The sequence below is a fragment of the Salmo trutta genome, chromosome 33 (genome assembly GCF_901001165.1).
Source record: "Salmo trutta chromosome 33, fSalTru1.1, whole genome shotgun sequence".
NCBI lineage: Eukaryota > Metazoa > Chordata > Actinopteri > Salmoniformes > Salmonidae > Salmo > Salmo trutta.
Window position 1 is genome coordinate 1,680,630 of NC_042989.1, and position 26,456 is coordinate 1,707,085.

Genomic DNA, 26,456 nt, shown 5'->3' on the forward strand with positions numbered 1-26,456 from the left:
GTGTTATTTGCCCTATTGGCTTTTCCGCTACAGTTATTAATGAGAAACATTAGATGGGAGAGCAGGCTGGCGGGCTCCGAGGGTAAGTGTAATTGTCATTTACTGTGCATTGGCCCTGCTCTCCAGAATGTGTGTGTGTGTGTGTACGCCTCCTTCAGGATGGAGAGAGATTGGGGACGAAAGAAGTGGCTTCAGTACGGTTCAGTTCATTAGGGAGATGTAGTGGAAAGGGGGTGCCCAATAGTCACTAAGCAATGTCCATTATCACTCTCTAGAATCAGGCTAACAACATAAGACACTTTGTAAATTGGTTATTTTAGTAGTTCAAACAGTATAACACTTATCTGGTAGAAATGTAGGAAATGAGTTTGAAAACTGCAAAACGTTCTCTCTGCCCCATGGCAAAATGTGTAGAACTGCGGAAAATGAGCTGTGAACAGTTTGGGGTCGAATAGGTGGCGATGTGGTGGTTTGTTACTACACCGATAAATGACAATAGCCATCTGGACCTTTGCCAGCTAGGACATTTTGTGTGACTAGACCTTCTCAAATAGTACTTGAGTCTACCCAAGCAGTAGATGAGAGTATTGCAACATTAATCATGCTGTTTGCACCCTTCACCACTAGAGAGCAGCACTGACCACAGTCCTTCAGTCAGAGAGAAGAGAGAGACTGCTCTAAGCGTCTGCTTTTGATAAGCCTGTGCTGTCATTGTGCAGCAGGCAAGGCAGCTCTAAACCATTGTTGTGAGGGACGTATTTAAATGTAGGAATACATAACTCACGACCTTCAAGTCCTCTTAGCCACTCTGTTTCCCCCAACGAGGCTGAGGGATCCTTGGACGAGTTGACGGGGGGGGGGGGAATTGGAGAGTTATCATTGGCATCCCGGCACCGTTCAGAGCAGCGCTGACGAGCCCAGTTCCAACAACACACAAATGTTGTCATTTTAGTATTTAGTTTATTTATTTTTTCTCCCTCCACCACCACCACGGGCAGTGGCAACCTGAACAGTAGCACGCTGACACTCTGTCTGTACTGTGTGTAGAGAAGGCTGTCTCATTCCTCTATCGCCTGTTCAACTTAGGCCTAGTTTTTGAGTGACATTGTTCATTTCATTATCAATATCTAATTGATTTTAGAACTCTAGCGCCGTTGATTAATAGGCTAGTGGAAAGCTAATTAAAATGCTTTTAGCACATGTAGCCCAGGCCACCACTTCCACCATAACCATTACAAGACTGACGCTTCCATTCGCCAGCACTTATGGCAGAGCCCTGAGTCCATCCATTAACGTAAACAGGCCAATAAAAGGAGTTTGATTTGGAGTTAGTGGTGAATTAAGCACTGTACATTTGGAGCCAGACTAGAGAGTCTGTATGGAGGGAGATTTTTCTGTCTAACATCATTCTGATGTCATTCTTTCCACAGGATAAAGATTGTCTCAAAATGAATACACACAGAGTTGAAGAGGCCCACTCAGTAGTCATGTCTCTGGGGACAGCGAGCTTCTCTCAGCCCCATGTCCATCTGGAAGTGGCCCTGACCTGGGCCTCTGTCCCTGGGGAGCCTTGGATTTGAGTGAGAAACCGAGAGAAGATAGAAAGGATGTCATGTAATAGGAGGCTTTTTTTTCTCCATGGGTACGCATTATGTGTTGACTAGAGAACAAGATACTGGTAGATGGTAGTAGAGTAGCCATTTTACCATCCAGCTTACCTACCTGGTTCAGACATAACTTTACCTATTCCATTACACTAGCACAATTCAATTTTATTGATCCCCAAAGGGGAAATTTGATTGCTACCCGACGCTATATCAGATACTATAGAACGTAAAGACAGCCGCAGTCAGTCAACATTGGAGAGGGATGAACATTTCCTCCAATATAAATATATATGATGAATATTTTATAGTATATATTCCCGGTGTTTCACTGCTCTGTAGTAACCAGGCCAGTTCTCCCTCTGGCTATAGTGGCTAATCGGTCCATACATTAGAGGTAGATGAAGCAGAAACATTAGCATTGTGTGAGCCGCCCGGGAGATATGGTGTTGGGATGTTCTCCTTCCCAGGATGGAAGGAGAGGCATAAGAGTTGTGTGTCTATTGTTAGTTTGCCCATTCTTTTCACATTTTATATTTTTTTAAAGTCTTAAAAGCTAAATTCAGCCATTGTAGTCTATTAGAAAGAACAAGAATTAACAACCAATTCTTCTGGCACTAGCTACAGTGTTACTACCCCATGTCTCTGTTGGAGAAATGGAGAGAGAGAGTTAGAATCTGTCTTCTCTGGCATGTTTTGGTACAGAAATAAAAGGCTGCCATACAATTACATTCAAACCATGTGTGGACAAACGAGCTGTAGGGCATTTTAGAAGGTTGCAGAATCGCACGCAATTTCCATTTGTAAACGCTTTTTAAGTAACTAGGCATTTTAAATGTGCTTTCCATCAGACTACCTTTTGTCCAGATCTTAGCATGGAGAGTAGAGGATATTTTCCTGGAACCAGACTCTGTCTGAAATGGCACCCTTAATAAAATGCACTACTTTTGACCAGAGCCCTATGGGTGCAATTTGGGACGCATCATGACTGTGTCATTCTTACCTCATCTCTCTCTCTCTCTCTCTCTCTCTCTCTCTCCCTGGCCCTGGGCTGGGGATGGGAATGTGGAGGACGGTGACATCTGCTTGATAACTGTCGGAATCGGAACGCTTTAATTACTGCCTCAGACAATGGAGCGTCGGCGCTCTGACACTTTCCTTTAGAACGTTCCCGGAACCATTGTGTTGTTAATCTGTCAGTGGGGACTAGGGGTTCTGTGAGTGTGTGGGGGGGTATGTGTTTGTGAGTGTATGTGTGTGCCTGAAGCCTGCAGCGGTGAAGGGATTCGGCAGGGACTCACTCTGCTCGCAGGGTGAGCTCATTTGCATAATTATTATTTTTGCTGTTTACTCTACGAACATTGGCGGCCGTATATCTAGGGACAGGAAAAGCTTCCTCCAACGATGTATGGACTTCTAGTCCAACTGACACACACACACACACAATAGTGTGGTGCGTTCTTAGTCTATGACACTGATAGTTTCAGCAAAGACCTGGGGCAGACACTGTAGTGCATCATCAATGAATAGGCCTAAATTACGTTACATGTTTTTGTTGTCCCACGGGTGATGTTTCGAGGAAAGTGTATTGCAGGTGTGTAGGACTTTGCAGGGCCTTTTCAGGTATGTCGCATTAACCGAGTGCATTCCTTAGCTCGTTGAATTAATTCAGACTACTTCCTTTGTTGGTGCACTTGAGGAAAATGGAGGTGATTTCCCGCGATAATGTAGTGTTTATGAGCAGCCCTTCTGAAGCTTTTCCTGTTGATAGATTGTGTAATTGATGTAGCTTGTGGTAAACACTATTTAATGATAGAAGAAGCATCTTTACGATAGTAGAGAGAGAGAAAGTTGTCGAGGACCAGGGGTAGCCCTTAACAATACCTCAGCTCTGTTTACATTATTGCAAAATAGCGTTCGTATCATGGGCACTCTCACGCCAGTTTAATTCACATCGTAAAGAACGAAAATAAAATTGTTCCAATTTAATGACTTGGATGTGTTGTGTGTTTTGTATCTTAAATATATTAGGTTATATACTGTCATGTGCTCTGTTGCAAATTTTTGAAAGACTCCAAGAAGGCAGTGTATTGTTATTTCTTACTGTATGGAGTCTATATATATCCAACTCCTTTAAATAATATTATATTTTAAATGTGATAGAGTTTATACTAATAATAGAAATATACTTTTTGGGGGGAAAAGTTGAAATCCTTACCTAATGTGAATATTAAAGCCATACACCTCTGGACTAATGTAACTAGGTAGGTTAAATGAACCTGCACAGGAGTCAACATTTCTCTGACTCATGACACAGATCTATATTACAATATTTTACTTGGTTTTACTTTTGTTGAGGAGAAATTGGGAGAGGAGAAGAAAGTGAAGATGGATGTATTTCAACTAGCTGCTAGACTTGGTGAAATGGCCCTAATGGTGGGGATTATATTCTATATCCATATGAATGTCATTGAGCATCACAGTGACAGACTAAGCACTAGGGGACCTTGGAGAGTACTGAGGAGGCCCCTGTGACACTTTGTCACTGAGGGGGAAAGAAAGACAAATCTGATACCGAAGACCTTTCCTCTCTTTCAATTATGGCAGCCCCCCGCACCTCTCTGATTCAGAGGGGTCAGGTTAAATGCGGAAGACACATTTCAGTTGAATGCATTCAGTTGTACAACTGACTACGTATCCCTCCCTTTCTCTTTCTGCAATCCCCTGCTCTCTACAGCTTTCTGCAATTTCCCCCTATTTCTCTCCCTGCAATTTACCTCTCTCACAGTTATCTCATCTTTCCATCTCTTTCTGCTATCTTCTTTAGCATGTATCAAGCCGTAGGCCTAGCAGATAGGCTACACAGACACACGTGATGGATAGAACGATGATGTTGAAACACTAGAGGGTTCTCTGCTGGTACATCGGGCAACTGTGTATGTGGACACGGGCGTGTGTGTGTGTCACCCATTACTATTGCTCATGGTAGGCCTGTTTCGTGTGTGTGTGTGTGTGTGTGTGTGTGTGCGCGCGCCACCCAGTGGCTTATGGTAGGCCCGTTCAAGTGTGTGCGTCTGGAAGCGACGCTGGAGTTACTGATGCGTGACAATAAAATGCAGAGCATGAAATTAGCTGACGCTCCCAGCAAAATCACTACTGTTCCTTTCTTCTTTCTCTCCCTCCTCCCTTTGTTTTTAACATCTGACATTCAGTAATGTATTCATAGCTATTTGTTTTATTTTTCTACTCATCACAGTAAGAAAAAAAAAGCCATTGCATTTTATATGACGAGTAAAGTCAATGTATAAAAAGAAATCCCGACAGCTGTGAAGGAAAGTTTCTTTACAATTGTGTAAAGGCCAACAAATCATTTGTTCAATCGACATGGTGGGGTCTTTCTGTGTTGGTAATATTAGCAATGCGAGAAATGACAGTGGAAATTTCTTTAGGCGCAAATATTGACAACCATATCGAGGCAAACTTGAAGTCACGCGATGATATGATGTGTGGTCCTCCCACTAAGACTCGGGAAAACCGTGCCGTTTATTAGGCTACAGATGAAATGCATTATGATGCACTTCACAGGGTGGTGAAAGTGCACGTTGATGAGCTTGATGCTCCTTTCCAATAACTATCGAGGGTCTTATTCTGGTGACATGGTGATCGATGCTTGGCTGCCGTTTGACAAATCAAAAACATTCTGAACTCGTCATGTAGACTAGTCTACCCGCACTGTATCTGCGAGCTGTTGGCTAGAACGCACATGCCAAGATGGGAGTAGGCACATTTTGCTATTTAATGCAACAGTTTGTGACAAAAATGATCGGTAGAGTTGAAAACGTGATTAAGTTCCCCAGCAACAAAACCAAAAAATTGTTGCTCAAATAGAAAGGGGAACTAACAAAGAGTCTGACAACAACCAAAGACTAAAACAGGTGGGGTTTTAGGAGGGGTTCGGAAGGACACATGGGGGTGTCCACTGAAAGTTGACTAGCAACAACAACTTGGCCATAAGTCACCCACCATGAAGGCCCACTAAATTTGCCAAAAAAGAGGCAAACAGAAGAAAAACCCACACCAAACTTAGACAGGAAGCAAACAAAGTGGCACAAAACAAAAACAGGAAAGATATACTGCTCAAAAAAATAAAGGGAACACTTAAACAACACATCCTAGATCTGAATGAAAGAAATAATCTTATTAAATACTTTTTTCTTTACATAGTTGAATGTGCTGACAACAAAATCACACAAAAATAATCAATGGAAATCCAATTTATCAACTCATGGAGGTCTGGATTTGGAGTCACACTCAAAATTAAAGTGGAAAACCACACTACAGGCTGATCCAACTTTGATGTAATGTCCTTAAAACAAGTCAAAATGAGGCTCAGTAGTGTATGTGGCCTCCACGTGCCTGTATGACCTCCCTACAACGCCTGGGCATGCTCCTGATGAGGTGGCGGATGGTCTCCTGAGGGATCTCCTCCCAGACCTGGACTAAAGCATCCGCCAACTCCTGGACGGTCTGTGGTGCAACGTGGCGTTGGTGGATAGAGCGAGACATGATGTCCCAGATGTGCTCAATTGGATTCAGGTCTGGGGAACGGGCGGGCCAGTCCATAGCATCAATGCCTTCCTCTTGCAGGAACTGCTGACACACTCCAGCCACATGAGGTCTAGCATTGTCTTGCATTAGGAGGAACCCAGGGCCAACCGCACCAGCATATGGTCTCACAAGGGGTCTGAGGATCACATCTCGGTACCTAATGGCAGTCAGGCTACCTCTGGCGAGCACATGGAGGGCTGTGCGGCCCCCCAAAGAAATGCCACCCCACACCATGACTGACCCACCGCCAAACCGGTCATGCTGGAGGATGTTGCAGGCAGCAGAACGTTCTCCACGGCGTCTCCAGACTCTGTCACGTCTGTCACGTGCTGTGTGAACCTGCTTTCATCTGTGAAGAGCACAGGGCGCCAGTGGCAATTTGCCAATCTTGGTGTTCTCTGGCAAATGCCAAACGTCCTGCACGGTGTTGGGCTGTAAGCACAACCCCCACCTGTGGACGTCGGGCCCTCATACCACCCTCATGGAGTCTGTTTCTGACCGTTTGAGCAGACACATGCACATTTGTGGCCTGCTGGAGGTCATTTTGCAGGGCTCTGGCAGTGCTTCTCCTGCTCCTCCTTGCACAAAGGCGGAGGTAGCGGTCCTGCTGCTGGGTTGTTGCCCTCCTACGGCCTCCTCCACGTCTCCTGATGTACTGGCCTGTCTCCTGGTAGCGCCTCCATGCTCTGGACACTACGCTGACAGACACAGCAAACCTTCTTGCCACAGCTCGCATTGATGTGCCATCCTGGATGAGCTGCACTACCTGAGCCACTTGTGTGGGTTATAGACTCCGTCTCATGCTACCACTAGAGTGAAAGCACCGCCAGCATTCAAAAGTGACCAAAACATCAGCCAGGAAGCATAGGAACTGAGAAGTGGTCTGTGGTCCCCACCTGCAGAACCACTCCTTTATTGGGGGTGTCTTGCTAATTGCCTATAATTTCCACCTGTTGTCTATTCCATTTGCACAACAGCATGTGAAATGTATTGTCAATCAGTGTTGCTTCCTAAGTGGACAGTTTGATTTCACAGAAGTGTGATTGACTTGGAGTTACATTGTGTTGTTTAAGTGTTCCCTTTATTTTTTTTGAGCAGTGTATATTGTTTGTCTGGAACTCAAGTAGGGAGGAAACTGAAGGTATTGATCCTCCACATCTCTCAAGACAACTGGAGCTCTGGTCCAGCCATTCTTAAATAGCACCATGGCCAGCACAGGTCAACCGCCTTCCCTCTAACGAGATGACCAACCAGCACGGGTGTAATACAGACTGACTGACTAACAAGGTGGCACCAGTAGGTGAGCCTCACATGCTAACGTCCAACCTTGAAATATAATATGGAAAAACCAAAGCCTGTAACACCTTCCCACTTAAGACAACAAATATACTGAAAAATATAAACGCAACATGTGAAGTGTTGGTCCCATATTTCATGAGTTGAAATAAAATATCCCAGAATTCTTTCATACGCTCAAATGTATTTCTCTAAAATGTTGTGCACAAATGTGACTCGTTTCCGGAAACTAGGTGTATGTCGCTCGCCACTACTTCACAGGAGAGGCATTTGAACATAAACTTTTTTTTTATAGCTAGCTAGAAACTAACCATAACTTTTCTCTTTCTCTCTACCGCACCTGCTGTCTCGACCTCTGAATGCTCGGTTATGAAAAGCCAACTGACATTTACTCCTGAGTTACTGACCTGTTGCACCCTCTACAACCACTGTGATTATTATTTCACTCTGCAGGTCATCTATGAACATTTGAACATCTTGAAGAACAATCTGGCTTTAATGGCCATGTACTCTTATAATCTCCACCAGGTACAGCCAGAATAGGACTGGCCACCCCTCAGAGCTTGGTTCCTCTCTAGGTTTCTTCTTAAGTTCCTGCCTTTTCTAGGGAGTTTTTCGTAGCCACCATGCTTCTACATCTGCATTGTTTAGGGTTTTAGGGTGGGTTTCTGTATGGCACTTTGACATCTGCTGATGTAAAAAGGTATTTATAAATACATTTGATTGATTGATGGTTTACGAAGTTGCTTTTAATTGCCTGGTTTGCTAGATTGACATATACTAAATTAATTAGTCCGACAAGTTTGATGTCGGACGACAATAGAATGTTCATGATGTCACTGTGACAACTGTCTACAGACATGTCGATAGACGTAGTATAAACCAGCCTTTAGTCTTGAAGTCTTTGGTTGTTTAGTATACTACCGTACTCATTTTGTTTAGCACATGGCCTCACATGTGAATACTTAAAGATGTGGGGCTAAGGCTTAAGAGGGCGTGAACGATACTGAATGGGTGTAGACAAAGAAGAGCTCTCCAGTAGTAGTACCAAAACATTCAAAGGCCATTTTCACAAAAGTGAGGTTACAAGTTCATCAACTTTCAAAGCAGAATTACTTTCCCATTGTTGCTCAACTGTAGTGTATGATATACCATTTTTTGTAGCGCTGAGTCTTTACTTTTATCCAATGTAAAAAACACAATTTCCAATTTAGCTATATAAGATTGAGCCGGTCTGTCACAAATATGTTTACATCCCTGCATAGCAAAAAGATGATTAAAGAGCATTATCATTACGCAGGTGGACCTTGTGCTGGGGACAATAAAAGGCCACTCTAAAATGTGCAGTTTTGTTACACAGCACAATGCCACAGATATTTTGAGGGAGCGTGCAATTGGAATGCTGACTGCAGGTATGTGCACCAGAGCTGTTGCCAGAGAATTGAATGTTAATTTCTCTACCATAACCCAATGTCGCTTTAGAGAATTTGTCAGTACATCCAACCGGCCTCATGTCCACGTGTAACCACGCCGGCCCAGGACCTCCACATCCGGAGTATTTCTGTCTGTGTATTAATTACCTTTTTGCGGGGGAAAACTCATTCTGATAGGCTGAGCCTGGCTCCCCAGTGGGTGGACCTGGCTCCCAAGTGGGTGGGCTTATGCCCACCCATGGCTGCACTCCTGCCCAGTCATGTGAAATCCATAGATTAGGTCCTTATTTATTTAAATTGACTGATTTCCTTATGTGAACTGTAAATTAGTAAAATCCTTGAAATTGTTGGATGTTACATTTTTTTATTTTTTTCAGTGTATATATCCTATATTTTTGTTTGACAAGTTTGCTCACAACCAACAGAAAATAACTTCCATCTCACAACATGATCAACTTAAATGCGTCGCCTTCTCCAATATAAACATGGTGCCTACTGGCTGTCAAGAATTACATTTGAAATCGGAAGTTTACATACACCTTAGCCAAATACATTTAAACTTAGTTTTTCACAATTCCTGACATTTCATCCTAGTAAAAATTCCCTGTCTTAGGTCAGTTAGGATCACCACTTTATTTTAAGAATGTGAAATGTCAAAATAATAGTAGAGTGATTTATTTCAGCTTTTATTTCTTTCATCACATTCCCAGTGGGTTAGAAGTTACCATATACTCTATTAGTATTTGGTAGAATTGCCTTTAAATTGATTAATTAACTTGGGTCAAATGTTTTGGGTAGCCTTTCACAAGTTTCCCACAATAAGTTGGGTGGATTTTTGCCCATTCCTCCTGACAGAGCTGGTGTAACTGAATCAGGTTTCTAGGCCTCTTTGCTCACACACACTTTTTCAGTTCTGCCCACACATTTCTTTGTAGGATTGAGGTCAGGGCTTTGTGATGGCCACTCCAATACCTTGACTTTGTTGTCCTTAAGACGTTTTGCCACAACTATGGAAGTACGCTTGGGATCATTGTCCATTTGGAAGACCCATTTGCGACCAAGCTTTAACTTCCTGACTGATGTCTTGAGATGTTGCTTCAATATATCCAGAATTTTACTTCCTCATGATGCCATCTGTTTTGTGAAGTGCACCAGTCCCTCCTGCAGCAAAGCATCCCCACAACATGATGCTGCCACCCCCGTGCTTTACAGTTGGGATGGTGTTCTTCGGCTTGCAAGCATCCCCCTTTTCCTCCAAACATAACAATAGTCATTATAGCCAAACAGTTCTATTTTTGTTTCATCAGACAAGAGGACATTTCTCCAAAAAGTATGATCTTTGTCCCCATGTGCAGTTGCAAACTGTAGTCTGGATATTTTATGGTGGTTTTGGAGCAGTAGCCTCTTCCTTGCTGAGCGGCCTTTCAGGATATGTCGATATAGGACTCGTTTTACTGTGGATATAGATACTTTTGTACCTGTTTCCTCCAGCATCTTCACAAGGTATTTTGCTGTTGTTCTGGGATTGATTTGCACTTTTCACACCAAAGTAAGTTCATCTGTAGGAGACAGAACACGTCTCCTTCCTGAGTGGTATGACAACTGCGTGGTCCCATGGTGTTTATACTTTCGTACTATTGTTTTGTACAGATGGTGGTACCTTCAGACGTTTGTAAATTGCTCCCAAGGATGAACCAGACCTGTGGAGGTCTACAATTCTTTTTCTGAGTTCTTGGCTGATTTCTTTTGATTTTCCCATGATGTCAAGCAAAGAGGCACTGAGTTTGAAGGTAGGCCTTGAAATACATCCACAGGTACACCTCCAAATGACTCAAATTATGTCAATTAGCCTATCAGAAGCTTCTAAAGCCATGACATAATTTTCTGGAATTTTCCAAGCGGTTTAAAGGCACAGTCAACTTAGTGTATGTAAACTTCTGACCCACTGGATTTGCGATACAGTGAAATAATTTGTCTGTTAACAATTGTTGGAAAAATGTCTTGTCATGCACAAAGTAGATGTCCTAACCGACTTGCCAAAACTATAGTTTGTTAACAAGAAATTTGTGGATTGGTTGAAAAATGAGTTTTAATGACTCCAACCTAATGTGTATGTAAACTTCTGAGTTCAACTGTAAATACAAGACAAAACAGCCACCTTAGCCACCTTGTTATATATATTTAAATAACGATTTTAATGATCAACCATGTGACAATAATAATAATAATTATTATTATTGAAATGGAACTGTTCCACAAAAATGAGAAAATGAAAATCATAACTGACACCCTGAACAGTAGAAATGTTAAGATGATAAATTGTATGCGCCATCTATGAAGTCTTTATAAAATAATTGCCTCCACGTTTCCATGGTCGGATTTTACCTATAGGCTACTTTGATCCAAGGTGAGACATGCCTCATGATATGAGGTAAAACATACAGGTTTCAAACAATTAAGTATGTTTTCAAAATGCGTTCTGCCTCCAGCTCACGTTGTAAAGTGGTGGGTGACGCGCTGATAGACTGTTGCCTGCACTTGAATGGGAGGAACACTTCAATTACCAGTTGAGAAATAAAAATAGCTCCTTTTTTAATTGTACACCAAAACAGTTTGTAACACGCGATTGCATTTAGAATCTTTGCTCAGTGAATGAATGGTCTTCTTAAAGCACATGTTTTACTCCAGCTGCAACCAGCTGAGGAGCAGCAGGAGAAATCCCACTCAAAATAGTCTGTATGCTGTGCACGTGTAGTTGTGTTGGATAAATAAGATGCATGACGACTAACAAAAATACAACCAGGCCAATTTCATTTAAATTATGCAAATGCTCCTATAGACCGATAACCATGACGGTCATTTATTTCCGTCGACTGGTATTTTTATAAATTAATAAAAAACATTCTTTTGCAATGGGATTTTTTTTCTCCATCAGTTTGGCCGGCAATTTTACTAGATGGTCTGCTGTGAGCTGAGTAACGAGCAAATCATCAGCATCCTTATAATGAATAGACCTTGTTCATTCTCCACTAATCTCTCACACCACACACACACACACACACACACACACACACACACACACACACACACACACACACACACAGCGTCCAATAATAAATAAGCCTTGTTCATACTAATCACAGTCATGTAACGTGTGTGTGTGTGTGTGTGTGTGGCAGCAAAAAAATCTATTACTTCTCCAGCCCCAACCTACACAAGCCCAAAACTGCTCTTGTCTGAACGGAGGGGTGAGACCAACCCTCCACCCTCCTATGTAGGACTCCCCATAGAATTAGAAGGATTTTTTTATTTTCTATGCTAGGCCCTAAGCATATTCTTTCATGGTTAAATAAGGTTTTTGTCCTTGTGAATATTTAGGCTATATGTGTCTGTGCATGCACATGTTTATCCTACACTGTATCTTCATACAGTTGATGTCTGACATAGTAGATTAATAAGGGCACAATCTGCCCATGTTACCCTGCCGGACCCCAGTAGTCTGCAGCAGAAAGAAGCAGGATTCCTAGTAAACTATTAACCATCAGTGCCTAATGGTATCTGAAGGATGGTTGATGGACCTAAGGCAGATTGAACCAGGCCCCAGAGTCAACCCTTTAATTACAGGCCTCTACAGGGCCATCTACACCGAAACAAACCTAGGGACGTATGCACATGTGAACACACGCGCAGTCTTACCTAAGCTTGCAGGCAGACAGAGAGGACGTCTATAGCGGGTAGACCCAGAGACATCCTGCTGTTTTAAATGAGCGAGGACAGGTATTCAGGCTCTGCACCTGCACACGGCTGTCTACAAGTATGTCTACCTCCCTGGTCCAGGCCGAGTGGTCCTAATGCCTGCCAGGTTCACTAGACTAAAGAAGCTATGATGAGGTAGAGCAACATACGGTGGGAAAGAGAAGGGGAGAACAACTTTGCGAGACTTGAGGAAGAGCGAAGGTTTTACTGCGTAGTGCTTAGAGCAGGAGATGAGAGCTCTTCCTGAGCTCCCTCTCTGTGCCCCTCTCTCTGACTCTTTCTATGCATGTTTCTGTCTCTCTCTTCCTCTCTCTGCTTCTCTCTCTCATCTCTCTGCCTCTTTTTCTATGCCTCTGTCTCTCTCTCTCTGTGTCTCTCCTTCTATGCCTCTCTGCTTCTCTCTCTCTTTCTCTCTCTCTCTCGGTCTCTCTCTCTCTGTCTCTGTTTCTGCCTCTCTCTCTCTCGCTCTGGCCTGTCTCGTTCTCACTCTTTGTCTCTGTCTCTGTCAGACCCTACAGACACTCGAAGAGAAAGTCCATTAGTCTTTCCTCATTAGGAGGACGTGAGATCATTAAGTACAGTCAACGCTCTTACATTGTCATCAGACAGCAGCACTACTGATACACTACATCCTGTATTGTCATCCATCCTTCATCCGCTGTCTCTTAATAGGATGAGTCGTTTAAATGTCACCCAACGCATCGCCTGTAAGGAATTGTCAAACAGGAGCCGTCAATGCTATGCCTCCTGGTTACAAATCCTCATGATAGTAATGTATCGGTCCTCAAAGCACTTTTCGATGTAAGAGGAGGGGTGATTAAAACCCAAATGAGAAGACGAGAACACATTCCTTGTCTTGTGTTTAAACCATCAGTCATTGATACTGAAGTTTCCACTTGGTCCCACTGGTTATTTCTTGAGGATCCATTCTCCAGACACAGAGGAGCAGCCTACACCTAAACCCTTAAAGCCCTAACTGAAAGGAACGGCTTGTCGGCTATTGAGCCTGTTGCGTAATTAATGGCAACACTGACAGGGCCTGTGTCTCGGCGCTCTCTTTCAATATAGGTAATTGATCTTCAAAGCCAATACAAGCAAAGAGGAAAAACCTGAGTCTTTGACAGTGTTTGTGTGTGATATGATGAATAGATGTGCGTTTGTCTGTGACTGTGTGTTTGAGTGTGTGTCTCCTCTCTGTTATAGTCAATGAACTCCTGTCTAGTTGTTAGTGCTGGCTCCTCTGACCTCTTATCCTCTATCTGATCACACCTTACATCTAGCCAACACAGCTAAACTTCAGACTCAGACATTTACTTTACATTTTAGTCATTTAGCAGACGCTCTTATCCAGAGCGACTTACAGGAGCAATTATGGTTAACTGCCTTGCTCAAGGGCACGTCAACATATTTTTCACCTAGTAAGCTCGGGATTGGAACCAGCGACCTTTCGGCTACTGGCCCAACACGCTTAACTGCTAGGCTACCTGTCGCCACACACGACAGGTAGCCTAGCCCTCACTCCCTCTCACTCATTCCTTCACTCAGTCACACACTGCTGGCTTGGATTAGCAAGCATCTCATTCAGAGAGTAGTGGTTCCTAGTGACCATCTGAGTGTTGCTGGGAAGGGTCAAGGGACTGCGGTTTGAGGAACTAACTGATTTAAATGCACTTATTGTATAGCCTCATGTCCCTATACTGTAGTACCAGACAGCATTATGGCATGGCTCCACAAGGGGCCTCATGGCTCTATACTGTAGTACCACACAGTAGTATACCATGACTCCACCAGGGGCCCCACATCTTCTCCACAGACCCCACTCTTATCTGTATATAGTGTCCCCTCTTGTTCCCCCTCCCCCCTTCTCCCTTTGCCCCCTGTCCCTCCTCTGTCGGTCTCTTGAATACAAAAATAAGTCACAGAATAAGCTGTTTTATATTAATGGAGTCACACAGAGATAATCTTTTCATTTTCAGTGAAGTACAGAGCAGGACAAAACAACAGCTTGAAGAGAAGTACCACCCCGTTGGTTTTCTACTTGGAACTGTTCTGTATCAGTTTGTGGTAAAGTTACTCAGAACTTTCATTATTTTCTCAAAATATACAAAGAGATTTCACAAAAGTATTTGTCCTTAAAGTACTGTAGGACTCCGCTTCGATAAGTACAAATTGAGTACAAATTCTGATTCTCAGAATCAAATATCCTATATCTCTGTATTGGCCACTCCAGTACAAAGAATGAGGAAGTGGACTAGGCCTCCATTTAAATGTTCACTCACGCTCCCGCACATTAGTGGTCACAAGATAAAATAAAACATTTGGACCTTTTTGTCAAGGCTTTGTGTGTTTGATCAATAAAAGAAGAGTCAAAAGCACTGTGTGTTTGGTTAAATCATTAAACAATTTACACACACACACACACACACACACCATTCTCCAATAGTCTGACACACAGATTATATTGAAGCTCTGGAGCATTAATCCACACCGGCTTGGCTCCTGGTCTGTTTGACATAGAAAGACTGCATTAGACATCATTGATTAGCCATCTTGCCTCGGGGGCCACAGGCAGCGCGAGACAGATTTAAACATCACTTTAGATGAGTGTTGTGGTGGGGTAACGACAGAGCAGGACTAGGGAGAGCTCGGAGGTCTTCAATGTAACATGACAGAGCAGGGTTTTAAACTGCTGTATAGATGTATTAAGGTCCCGGTTTAGGGCCTCTTCAGTTGGTGTGAACATTTGATCATTTTAAAATTTTTATTTAACCTTAATTTATCCAGGAAAAGCCCGTTGAGACCCAGAGTCTCTTTCAAGGGAGACCTGGCCAAGAAGGCAGCAACAATCAAAACATTACTTAATTAAAACATAGAACAATACAATACAGCAACATGATCCAGCCTTAGTAGTAGACACAGTGCACATATAATGTTATGTGTAAATCTCTGTCTGTCTAAGGTGTGTGTGTGTGTGTGTGTGTGTGTGTGTGTGTGTGTTGGGTCTGTGGTAACCCCTTGTGGCTCATGTTAGTGCTCTGGTTGTGATGAACATTGATAATGACCCTGTAGAATCCTGACAGTGTTTTCACACTGCTCCTCTGATGTGTGTGTGTGTGTGCGCGCTAATGTCATTAATGTCTGCAGTTATTATCATCCCTGTCACACACAGCTCTGCTATTGGGAGAGAGAGCTGCGAGAATAGCTGCGAGGGGGAGAGAGAGCTGCGAGAATAGCTGCGAGGGGGAGAGAGAGCTGCGAGAATAGCTGCGAGGGGGAGAGAGAGCTGCGAGAATAGCTGCGAGGGGGAGAGAGAGCTGCGAGAATAGCTGCGAGGGGGAGAGAGCTGCGAGAATAGCTGCGAGGGGGAGAGAGAGCTGCGAGAATAGCTGCGAGGGGGAGAGAAATGAAGAGCGAAATGCAGGGATAAAGATGGAGTGAGGGGGCTGGGGTTAGTTGAGGGGCAGAGGGAGACTGAAATGGATGGAGTGGGCTAGAGAAGAAAATGGAGGGAAGAAGGGAGGAAGTGAGGGGGCTGGGGATAGCTTAAAGTGAGAAGCTGAGGGGGGGAGAGAAATGGAGGTAGAGGGGTAAAGACAGAGCAGTGGAGTGAGGGGCCTGGCGATGGGGATAGCTAGGAGGCAGGAGCATGGGGACACTTTCTGTGTGTGGGTGTGTGTGTCTGCATAGCATGTTGAGGATGTGCTAATATTGGACACCCCCTGTTTTGAGAGTGGGCCATAGCCTTGGCTCCCTGAGCGGCGCTGTCTTCATGCCCCATAAGAATCTACAACGCCATGATGATGGCATTCTGTTACACTGCCACCAATGGGGAAGATAATTAACTGCAGTGACTGAAATAGGAGAGGGGAGATGGAGAAGGCGAGAGGGAGACTGAGACTGAGGGGGTTTGTGAGTGTGGTGCCAGGGTAAGGCTGGAGGGGTGACAGGTGGCACGGTTTTTCCCTAGAGGATAAACCAGTGGAGAGGAAAATTCAACCTCCTTCCTCTCCTATCTAATTTTCCCTCCTCCCCTATCCTATCTCTTCTCATATACCCCAGGCTCTGTTCCATACTATCACCAACTCCTCTCTCTTCAAATCATCCCCTTTACTTTTCACTCTTTTTATTCCTCCTCTCCTTTCTTCTCTCCTTCCCCTCTTTCCTCAGTAGCTCACTCAGAGTGTGTGTGGAGTGTTTGGGGGTGAAACAGCCCATGTTTGGCTCCACGGTGAAGTGAACGGTCTCCTCATGGCCTGACTGTGTAATTATCTGGGAGCTATACAGAAAGACTCATGTGAAGACCAAATTACAGCAGAGGAACTTGTTGATGCAACGAAAGCCTTTAAGTCCCGGAAAACTCCAGGGCTGGATGGCAGACCAGTGGAAGTATACCAAACCTTTTTAAATATACTCAGAGGACCTTTATTAGCATGTTTTAACCACTCCTATAAAAATGGTACATTACCCAGTACTGAACAAGGTCTGATTTCATTTTTACTGAAATAGGACCCAAGTGGTAAATATAAAGATCAAGTCCAATTCTAGCAAAGTGCATAGCGCTTAGATTTAAAAATGTAATGTTGGATATTATTGATCCTAATCAGACAGGTTTTTTACATGGACGATACATGCAGGCTGCATCACATCCGGCCGTGATTGGGAGTGCCATAGGGCGGCGAACAATTGGCCCAGCGTTGTCCAGTTTTGGCCGGGGTAGGCCGTCATTGTAAATAAGAATTTGTTCTTAACTGACTTGCCTAGTTAAATAAAGGTTAAAATGAAATGTAAAAATCTACATTGGAGATAATATAAGACAAGCACGGGAAACAAAAATCTGGGAAACCAGGCCTGGTATTCATAGCTGACTTTGAAAAGGTTTAACGTACGACTGGAATTATTTAAACAAGAATGGCCTTTTAACCTTTTATTCAGATTACAAGCGCACATTCAGGTATTTTAACATGAAATAATCTCCAAAATATTGCTATTTTTAAAACAAGCCATATAAAGTTGGTGGCAAATTCTGTTTAATCCCCTGGAAAAGACAGAACAAATATTATGGTTAAAGTAAAATATTTATTTTTTGAAAAAGGTATAATCTTTGTAAATTATATCCTAAATAGGACTGTTGGAGTTATGTCACACACATAGCTAACAAAAATATATGGATATGTCTGCTCTACTCAAAATTACAACCAACTAATTGCAGCATTACTGCAAAAATGGAAGGGGGAGAAAGTAAGGAACTTGTTTGTCGGGCATGTGTTAAAGAAAATTTTGATAAATAAAAAGTATACCAGTTTAATTTAAGGACTGAAAAAAATTGAAAGCTGTGCCATATAGATTGCACAATTGTTGGGAAGAGATTTTTAATGTACCGATTCCATGGCACATGGTTTTTGAACTGATACACAAAACAACGTCGGATTAAAAACATAGAAATTATTATACAAAATTCTTGCAACCAATAGAATGTTATATATATGGGAGATGCAACCATCCCAGCTCTGCAGATTTTGCTGCAAACTGTCCACACTTTCTCATTCAAGGGTTTTTCTTTATTTTGACACATGGAATCGTGTAGTAACCATTTTTTTTTTTTAAATAAATCAAAATATATATTTATATTTGAGAATTCAAAGTAGCCACCCTTTGCCTTGATGACAGCTTTGCACACTCTTGGCATTCTCTCAACCAGCTTCACAGGGTAGTCACATGGAATGCAATTCAATTAACAGGTGTGCCTTGTTAAAAGGTAATTTTCTATCTTCTGTATACCACCCCTACCTTGTAACAACATAACTGATTACCTCAAACGCATTAAGAAGGAAAGAAATTCCACAAATTAACTTTTAGCAAGGCACACCTGTTAATTGAAATGCATTCCAGGTGACTACCTCATTTGTTTGTTTTACACTTTTTTGGTTACTATGTGATATGTGTATTATTTCATGTCTTCACTATTATTCTACAATATAGAAAATGGTAAAAATAAAGAAACCCTGGATATGTCAACTTTTGACTGGTACTATATTTATTTATTTATTTATTTAATAAAAAAATGTATATGGATTGGAAATTATGCAGACAATTACATTGATGGAAGCCACACTCTATCTGCAATATAAAAACTGATCTACCCCCTAAAAAATAAAAATATTATTATCTGGGAGTTGGAGAGAGGAGAGGCTGCTGCCTATAGTGGATCTGGCCCGACTCACTCACTCACTCACTCACTCACTCACTCACTCACTCACTCTAAAATGTCCACCGGACAACCATCCAATCTCCCACCCTATTGTGAGAGGATTATGCTTAAATGATGCAGGGTTAAAGTGTGTGGATGTGTTTTGTCTGTGTGCCTTGAGCATGTTCAATCCTCAACAAATGACTGAAACACTGGAAACCAGGGAAGCTCGACTGCATGTATAAATGGAGCACACTGCATACATGTCCACTTTAGCCAGTTCTAGTGTCACTGACGTTAACGTGCTGCTAACAGTTTAGCTTCCTCCACTGCCCGACTGCCCCATACTGGGCTCAAACCAGTGATCTTCTCAAATCAAACTTTATTTGTCGCATACACATGGTTAGCAGATGTTAATGCAAGTGTAGCGAAGTGCTTGTGCTTCTAGTTCCGACCATGCAGTAATATCTAACAAGTAATCTAACCTAACAATTTCACAACTACCTTATCCTCTTGCATCTAGACGTTCCGCTAGCGGAACGCCTCGCCAAATATCCAATGGAAGAACGTTGCGCGAAATACAAATACCTAAAAAATGCAATAATTTCAATTTTTCAACCATACGACTATTTTACACCATTTGAAAGATACGACTCTCGTTAATCCAACCACATTGTCCGATTTCAAAAAGGCTTTACAGCGAAAGCAAAACATTACATTATGTCAGGAGAGTACCCAGCCAAAAATAATCACACAGCCATTTTCAAAGCAAGCATATAAGTCACAAAAACCCAAAACACAGCTAAATGCAGCACTAACCTTTGATCTTCATCAGATGACACTCCTAGGACATTATGTTATACAATACATGCATGTTTTGTTCAATCAAGTTCCTATTTATATCAAAAAACAGCTTTTTACATTAGCATGTGATGTTCAGAACTAGCATTCCCACCCAAAACTTCCGGTGAATTTACTAAATTACTCATCATAAACGTTGACAAAATACATAATTATTTTAAGAATTATAGATACAGAACTCCTTTATGCAATCGCTATGTCAGATTTTAAAATAACTTTTCGGCGAAAGCACATTTTGTAATATTTTGAGTACATAGCTCAGCCATCACAGGCTAGCTATTCAGACACCCACCAACTTCGGGGCTCACTATTAGAATTACTATCAGAATTACTATTAGAAACATTTTATTACCTTTGCTGTTCTTCGTCAGAATGCACTCCCAGGACTGCTACTTCAACAACAGTTGTTTTTGTTCCAAATAATCCATAGTTATGTGCAAATATCCCCGTTTTGTTCGTGCGTTCAGGTCACTATCCAAAGGGTAACGCGTGAGCGCATTTCCAGACAAAAAATGTCAATGTTCCATTACCGTACTTAGAAGCATGTCAAACGCTGTTTAAAATCAATTTTTATCCTTTTTTTCTCGTAAAATTGCGATAATATTCCAACCGGACAATGCTGTATTCATTCAAAAAGGAAGAGAAAAAAATGGCGAAGTCTCGTGAATGCGCATCTGTAGTCTCTGTCACCAGGCAGTCCACTGACAAACTGTGCTGCTGTTATCTGCCCAGAGACAGGAGACGCGTCAATCCGGTTTCTGAAGGCTTTAGAGAGTCAATGGAAGCCTTAGAAAGTGTCACGTAACAGCTCAGATACTGTAGTTTCGATAGACAAGCAACAGAAGAACTACAAATTCGCAGAAAGGCCACTTCCTGCTTGGAATCTTCTCAGGTTTTTGCCTGCCATATGAGTTCTGTTATACTCAGACACCATTCAAACAGTTTTAGAAATGTCAGAGTGTTTTCTATCCAAATCTACTAATAATATGCATATTCTCATTTCTGGGCAAGAGTAGTAACCAGTTTAAATCGGGTACGTTTTTTATCCGGCCGTGAAAATACTGCCCCCTATCCCAGACAGGTTAAATACACAAGTGTAAAGGAACAAATAAGAATATGTACATAAAAATATATGAGTGAGTGATGGCCGAATGCCATAGGCAAGATGTAGTAGATGGTATAGAGTACAGTATATACATATGAGATGAGTAGTGTATGTAAAAATTAAAGTGGCATTGTTTAAAGTGGCTAGTGATACATTTATTACATCAATTTTTCCATTATTAAAGTGGCTAGAGTATGTTGGCAGCAGCCACTCAGTATGTTGGCAGCAGACACTCAATGTTAGTGATGGCTGTTTAACAGTCTGATGGCCTTGAGATAGAAGCTGTTTTTCAGTCTCTCTGTCCCAGCTTTGATGCACCTGTACTGACCTCGCCTTCTGGATGATAGCGGGGTGAACAGGCAGTGGCTCGGGTGGTTGTTATCCTTGATGATCTTTTTGGCCTTCCTGTGACATCGGGTGGTGTAGGTGTCCTGGAGGGGAGGTAGTTTGCCCTCGGTGATGCATTGTGCAGAGGCGCTGCAGCGCCTTCTTCACCACGCTGTCTGTGTGGGTGGACCATTTCAGTTTGTCCGTGATGTGTACGCCGAGGAACTTAACTTTCCACCTTCCCCACTACTGTCCCGTCGATGTGGATAGGGGCCTGCTCCCTCTGCCTTTTCCTGAAGTCCACGATCATCTACTTTGTTTTGTTGACATTGAATGTGAGGTTATTTTCCTGACACCACACTCCAAGGGCCCTCACCTCCTCCCTGTAGGCCGTCTCGTCATTGTTGGTAATCAAGCCTACCACCGTAGTGTCGTCTGCAAACTTGATGATTGGGTTGGAAGCGTGCATGGCCACGCAGTCATGGGTGAACAGGGATTACAGGAGAGGGCTGAGAACGCACCCTTGTGGGGCCCCAGTGTTGAGGATCAGTAGGATGGAGATGTTGTTACCTACCCTCACCATCTGGGTGTGGCCCGTCAGGAAGTCCAGGACCCAGTTGCACAGGGCAGAGTCGAGACCCAGGGTCTCGAGCTTAATGACGAGTTTGGAGGGTACTATGGTGTTAAATGCTGAGCTGTAGTCGATGAACAGCATTCTTACATAGGTATTTCTCTTGTCCAGATGGGTTAGGGCAGTGTGATTGTGATTGCGTCGTCTGTGGAACTATTGGGGCAGTAAGCAAATTGGAGTGGGTCTAGGGTGTCAGGTAGGGTGGAAGTGATATGGTCCTTGACTAGTGTCTCAAAGCACTTCATGATGACGGAAGTGAGTGCTACAGGGCGGTAGTTATTTAGCTCAGTTACCTTAGCTTTCTTGGGAACAGGAACAATGGTAGCCCTCTTGAAGCATGTGCGAACAGCAGACTGGGATAAGGATTGATTGAATATGTCCGTAAACACACCAGCCAGCTGGTCTGGGCATGCTCTGAGGACGCGGCCGGGGATGCCGTCTGGGCCGGCAGACTTGTGAGGGTTAAGACATTTAAATGTTTTACTCACGTTGGCTGCAGTGAAGGTGAGCCCGCAGGTTTTGGTAGCGGGCCGTGTCAGTGGCACTGTATTGTCCTCAAAGCGAGCAAAGAAGTTGTTTAGTTTGTCTGGGACCAAGACATCGTGGTCCGCGACGGGGCTGGTTTTTCTTTTGTAGTCCGTGATTGACTGTAGACCCTACCACATACCTCTCGCATCTGAGCCGTTGAATTGCAACTCTACTTTGTCTCTATACTGACGCTTAGCTTGTTTGATTGCCTTGTGGAGGGAATAGCTAAACGGTTTGTATTCGGTCATGTGTCCGGTCACCTTGCCCTGATTAAAAGCAGTGGTTCGCGCTTTCAGTTTTACGCGAATGTTGCCATCAATCCACGGTTTCTGGTTGGGGATTGTTTTAATAGACGCTGTTGGTACAACATCACCGATGCACTTGCTAATAAACTCGCTCACCAACTCAGCGTATTCATTAATGTTGTTGTTCGACGCTATGCGGAACATATCCCAGTCCACGTGATCGACGCAATCTTGAAGCGTGGAGTCCGATTGGTCGGACCAGCGTTGAACAGACCTGAGCACGGGTGCTTCCTGTTTTAGTTTCTGTCTATAGGCTGGGAGCAACAAAATGGAGTCATGGTCAGCTTTTCCGAAAGGAGGGTGGGGGAGGGCTTTATATGCGTCACGGAAGTTAGAATAACAATGATCCAGGGTTTTACCAGCCCGGGTCGCGCAATCGATATCCTGGTAAAATTTAGGGAGCCTTGTTTTCAGATTAGCTTTTTAAAATCCCCAGCTACAATAAATGCAGCCTCAGGATATGTGGTTTCCAGTTTACATAGAGTCGAATGAAGTTCTTTCAGGGCCGTCGATGTGTCTGCTTGGGGGGGAATATATACGACTGTGATTATGATTGACGAGAATTTTATTGGTAGATAATGCGGTCGGCATTTGATTGTAAGGAATTCTAAGTCAGGTGAACAAAAGGACTTGAGTTCCTGTATGTTGTTATGATCACATCACGTCTCGTTAATCATAAGGCATACACCCCGCCCTTCTTCTTACCAGAGAGATGCTTGTTTCTGTCGGCGCGATAGCGTGTCTCGAGTGAGCCATGTTTCCGTGAAACAAAGAACGTTACTGTCTCTGATGTCTCTCCGGAAGGCAGCCCTTGCTCGGATTTCGTCTACCTTGTTGTCAAGAGACTGGACATTGGCGAGTAGTATGCTCGGGAGCGGTGCGCGATGTGCCCATCTACGGAGCCTGACCAGAAGACCGCTCCGTCTGCGGCGCCGTTGTTTTGGGTCGCCAGCTGGGATCCAATCCATTGTCCTGGGTGGTGGACCAAACAGAGGATCCGCTTTGGGAAAGTCGTATTCCTGGTCGTAATGTTGGTTAGTTGACGTTGCTCTTTTATCCAATAGTTCCTCCCGACTGTATGTAATAAAACCTAAGATTTCCTGGGGTAACAATATAAGAAATAACACATAAAAACGCGAAGCGAGGCGGCCATCTCTGTCGGCGCCGGACCATACTCCTTAACAGCGTTCCAACGGGTTGAGCCACCCAAAAGGTACTTCTTGGATGGCTCCATCTGTGACATTTCAAGCTAGCTTTGGAGTTTTTTTGTTTAAAATTTCTTATCGTTGTTGCATTGTCGAGACGGAACCGGCAAGTGATCATTTCGTATGCCATGTGTATCCTGTACATATGACTATTAAAACTGGAAACTTGAGTGAGCTTACTGTATGTTCTTAACTCAGTTACAATAGGCTAGCTGATGGCTGATGCTAGCAGATGGAAAGGCTAATGCTAATTGATGACTAGTAGCTGATGGCCAACGGTAGCTGATGCTAGCTGATGGCTAGTGCTACTGTGGTTGATTTCTAATGCTAGCTGGCAGCCATATAGCCACATCTGAGTGGCTGAAGAAGTGATATAATGAAGTGAGCCTCTGTTCCCAGACGGCGCTGATGTGGAGTGGTCCCCTGACGGTTAAGGGGGTTACAGAGGGGTACAGGAAGAGCCTGTGTGTTTTTGGCAGGGCTAAAGGGCTAAAGGGAGCTCATTTCACACCCCTTTATTTGCACAGGTCCCAGGAGAGCGACATTATCAACTCCACCAGCTGGTTCACACACGCATGGAAATCACATTACACTTAACGGCCCTTCAGATGCAACAATGTGCTTGAGAGATAATGCTGAACGTGTGTTTTTTGTATTTGGCATCTATTTTCATGCCCTGTTGGTACAAAACGGAGTCTGTTTTGATAACAATGATGGCGTTCATGACACTGACGCTAACAGTGACGACGATGATGACCTTGACTTATGGCCATGATGTTGATGATTACGACGATGACAATGAAATGGAGGACGATGATGAGTAGTCAACCATTATTCCAATGTCATGTGTGCCCCCCCCTCCCTTGCAGGTGCACCGTCGGTCAGCCGAGAGACTGCGTAACCTGTGCTGTGCCAACAGAGGCACCTTCATCAAGGTGGGTCAACACCTGGGAGCCCTTGACTACCTCCTGCCTGAGGAGTATACCTCCACCCTCAAAGTCCTGCACAGCAGAGCACCACAGAGCACCATGGAGGAGATTCAGCAGGTCATCAGAGAAGACCTGGGGAAGGAGGTAGGCCTGGGGGGTGGGTGGGCTCCGGCATGTCTGGTAGATGTGTGTGTGTGTGTGTGTGTGTGTATGTTTATTGATTTTGAATATGGGGACAGTGTAGTTTTCAGCTTTGTTTGGCATTTTATCCCACTATGAACTAAACAAGTGGGAATATTGTCTGGTGAAAAGCTTGGTACATCTGGTTGGTAAATCAGGCCCTTGGTTCTGAAAGCACATTGGTTCTAAATAAGGACTGTCGGTTCCAGAAGCGTTTTGGTTATACTGTAGATGGGTCTTGTGTCTGTTTTGTTATGACAGGCTTTTAGACTGTGTCTGAGACGAGGTAATTGTTCTGTTATTTGGGCACGACTTTCCTTGGTCCCTCTGTCACTTTCTGATCTCGGTGTGTGTGTGTGTGTGTGTGTGTGTGTGTGTGTGTGTGTGTGTGTGTGTGTGTGTGTGTGTGTGTGTGCATGTTAGATGGTCCTGTCATGGTTAGTTGGGTTCACTGCAGCAGCCAAATTATCCATCAGTCTCTCCTCTCTTTTCTACTCCTCCATCTCTCTCTCTCTCTCCACGCATGCACGCATGCGCACCTCTGTTTATGACGGAGTTGTTCAGTTGAAAGCCAAAGCTGTTTCCCACGTCCCCTGGCTCTATTTAGATCAGGAATTATTGATAGTACAGAGAGGTGTAGCTTGGAGGCAGACGGACAGGTAGTGTTTTTCTCTTACAGCAAAACACTGATCCTGGACCTGATCCTAGAGATACTCGGGTGTTCTGAAGTAGTTATACTTTCATAGCAAAACACTGATTCTGGACCTGCTCCTAGAGATACTACCAGACTAGTCTTCCAGAGAAATGAATTTTTGTTTATTTGCACATTTTAAAACTAAATTCAAGAAGAAAAGAAAATCGACGACAACGCATAGAAGTGGAGTAGATAAGTTGGTTTTGGAAAGCTGCTGTCCAATGAATGAGTCTGATTGCAGATAATTGATCCTGTGATGACATCATCCAGCCAGAGGCACTGTACTAAACACTTAAGCAGACTTCTGCTTAACATTAAAGGCTGCCAGGCTTAACTTCATTTGTCCTGAGATTTTCATTAAACATGTGTTAGCTACAGTATGTGAGTCAGAGGAGGAATTGAGTTTATCGTTCATGTCTGACAGATTTCTGCTTCCTTACTCCTGAGGTGCTGACCTGTTGCACCCTCGATAACCACTGTGATTATTATCATCTATGAACATTTGAACATCTTGGCCATGTTCTGTTATAATCTCCACCCGGCACAGCCAGAAGAGGACTGGCCACCCCTCATAGCCTGGTTCCTCTCTAGGTTTCTTCCTAGGTTCTGGCCTTTCTAGGGAGTTTTTCCTAGCCACCGTGCTTCTACACCGGCATTGCTTGCTGTTTGGGGTTTTAGGCTGGATTTCTGTACAGCACTTTGACTTCAGCTGATGTAAGAAGGGTTTTATAAATACATTTGATTGATTGATTGATTGATTGATTGATTGATTTAACTTTGTTCAGTTGTCAATAAATGCCAGACATG

The 26,456-nt window shown here is 43.4% G+C and overlaps 1 protein-coding gene across 1 annotated transcript in view; it reads left to right on the forward strand.

The window, feature by feature from the left end:
- Nucleotides 1-25,113, forward strand: part of LOC115172201 (uncharacterized aarF domain-containing protein kinase 1-like) — a 78,403-nt gene extending 53,290 nt beyond the window's left edge. The window contains exon 4 of the mRNA XM_029729370.1: nucleotides 24,716-25,113. Coding sequence (XP_029585230.1) covers nucleotides 24,716-25,054 — 339 coding nt within the window. The 3' untranslated portion in view covers nucleotides 25,055-25,113. The remainder of the gene's footprint in view (nucleotides 1-24,715) is intronic.
- Nucleotides 25,114-26,456: the final 1,343 nt, after the last annotated feature.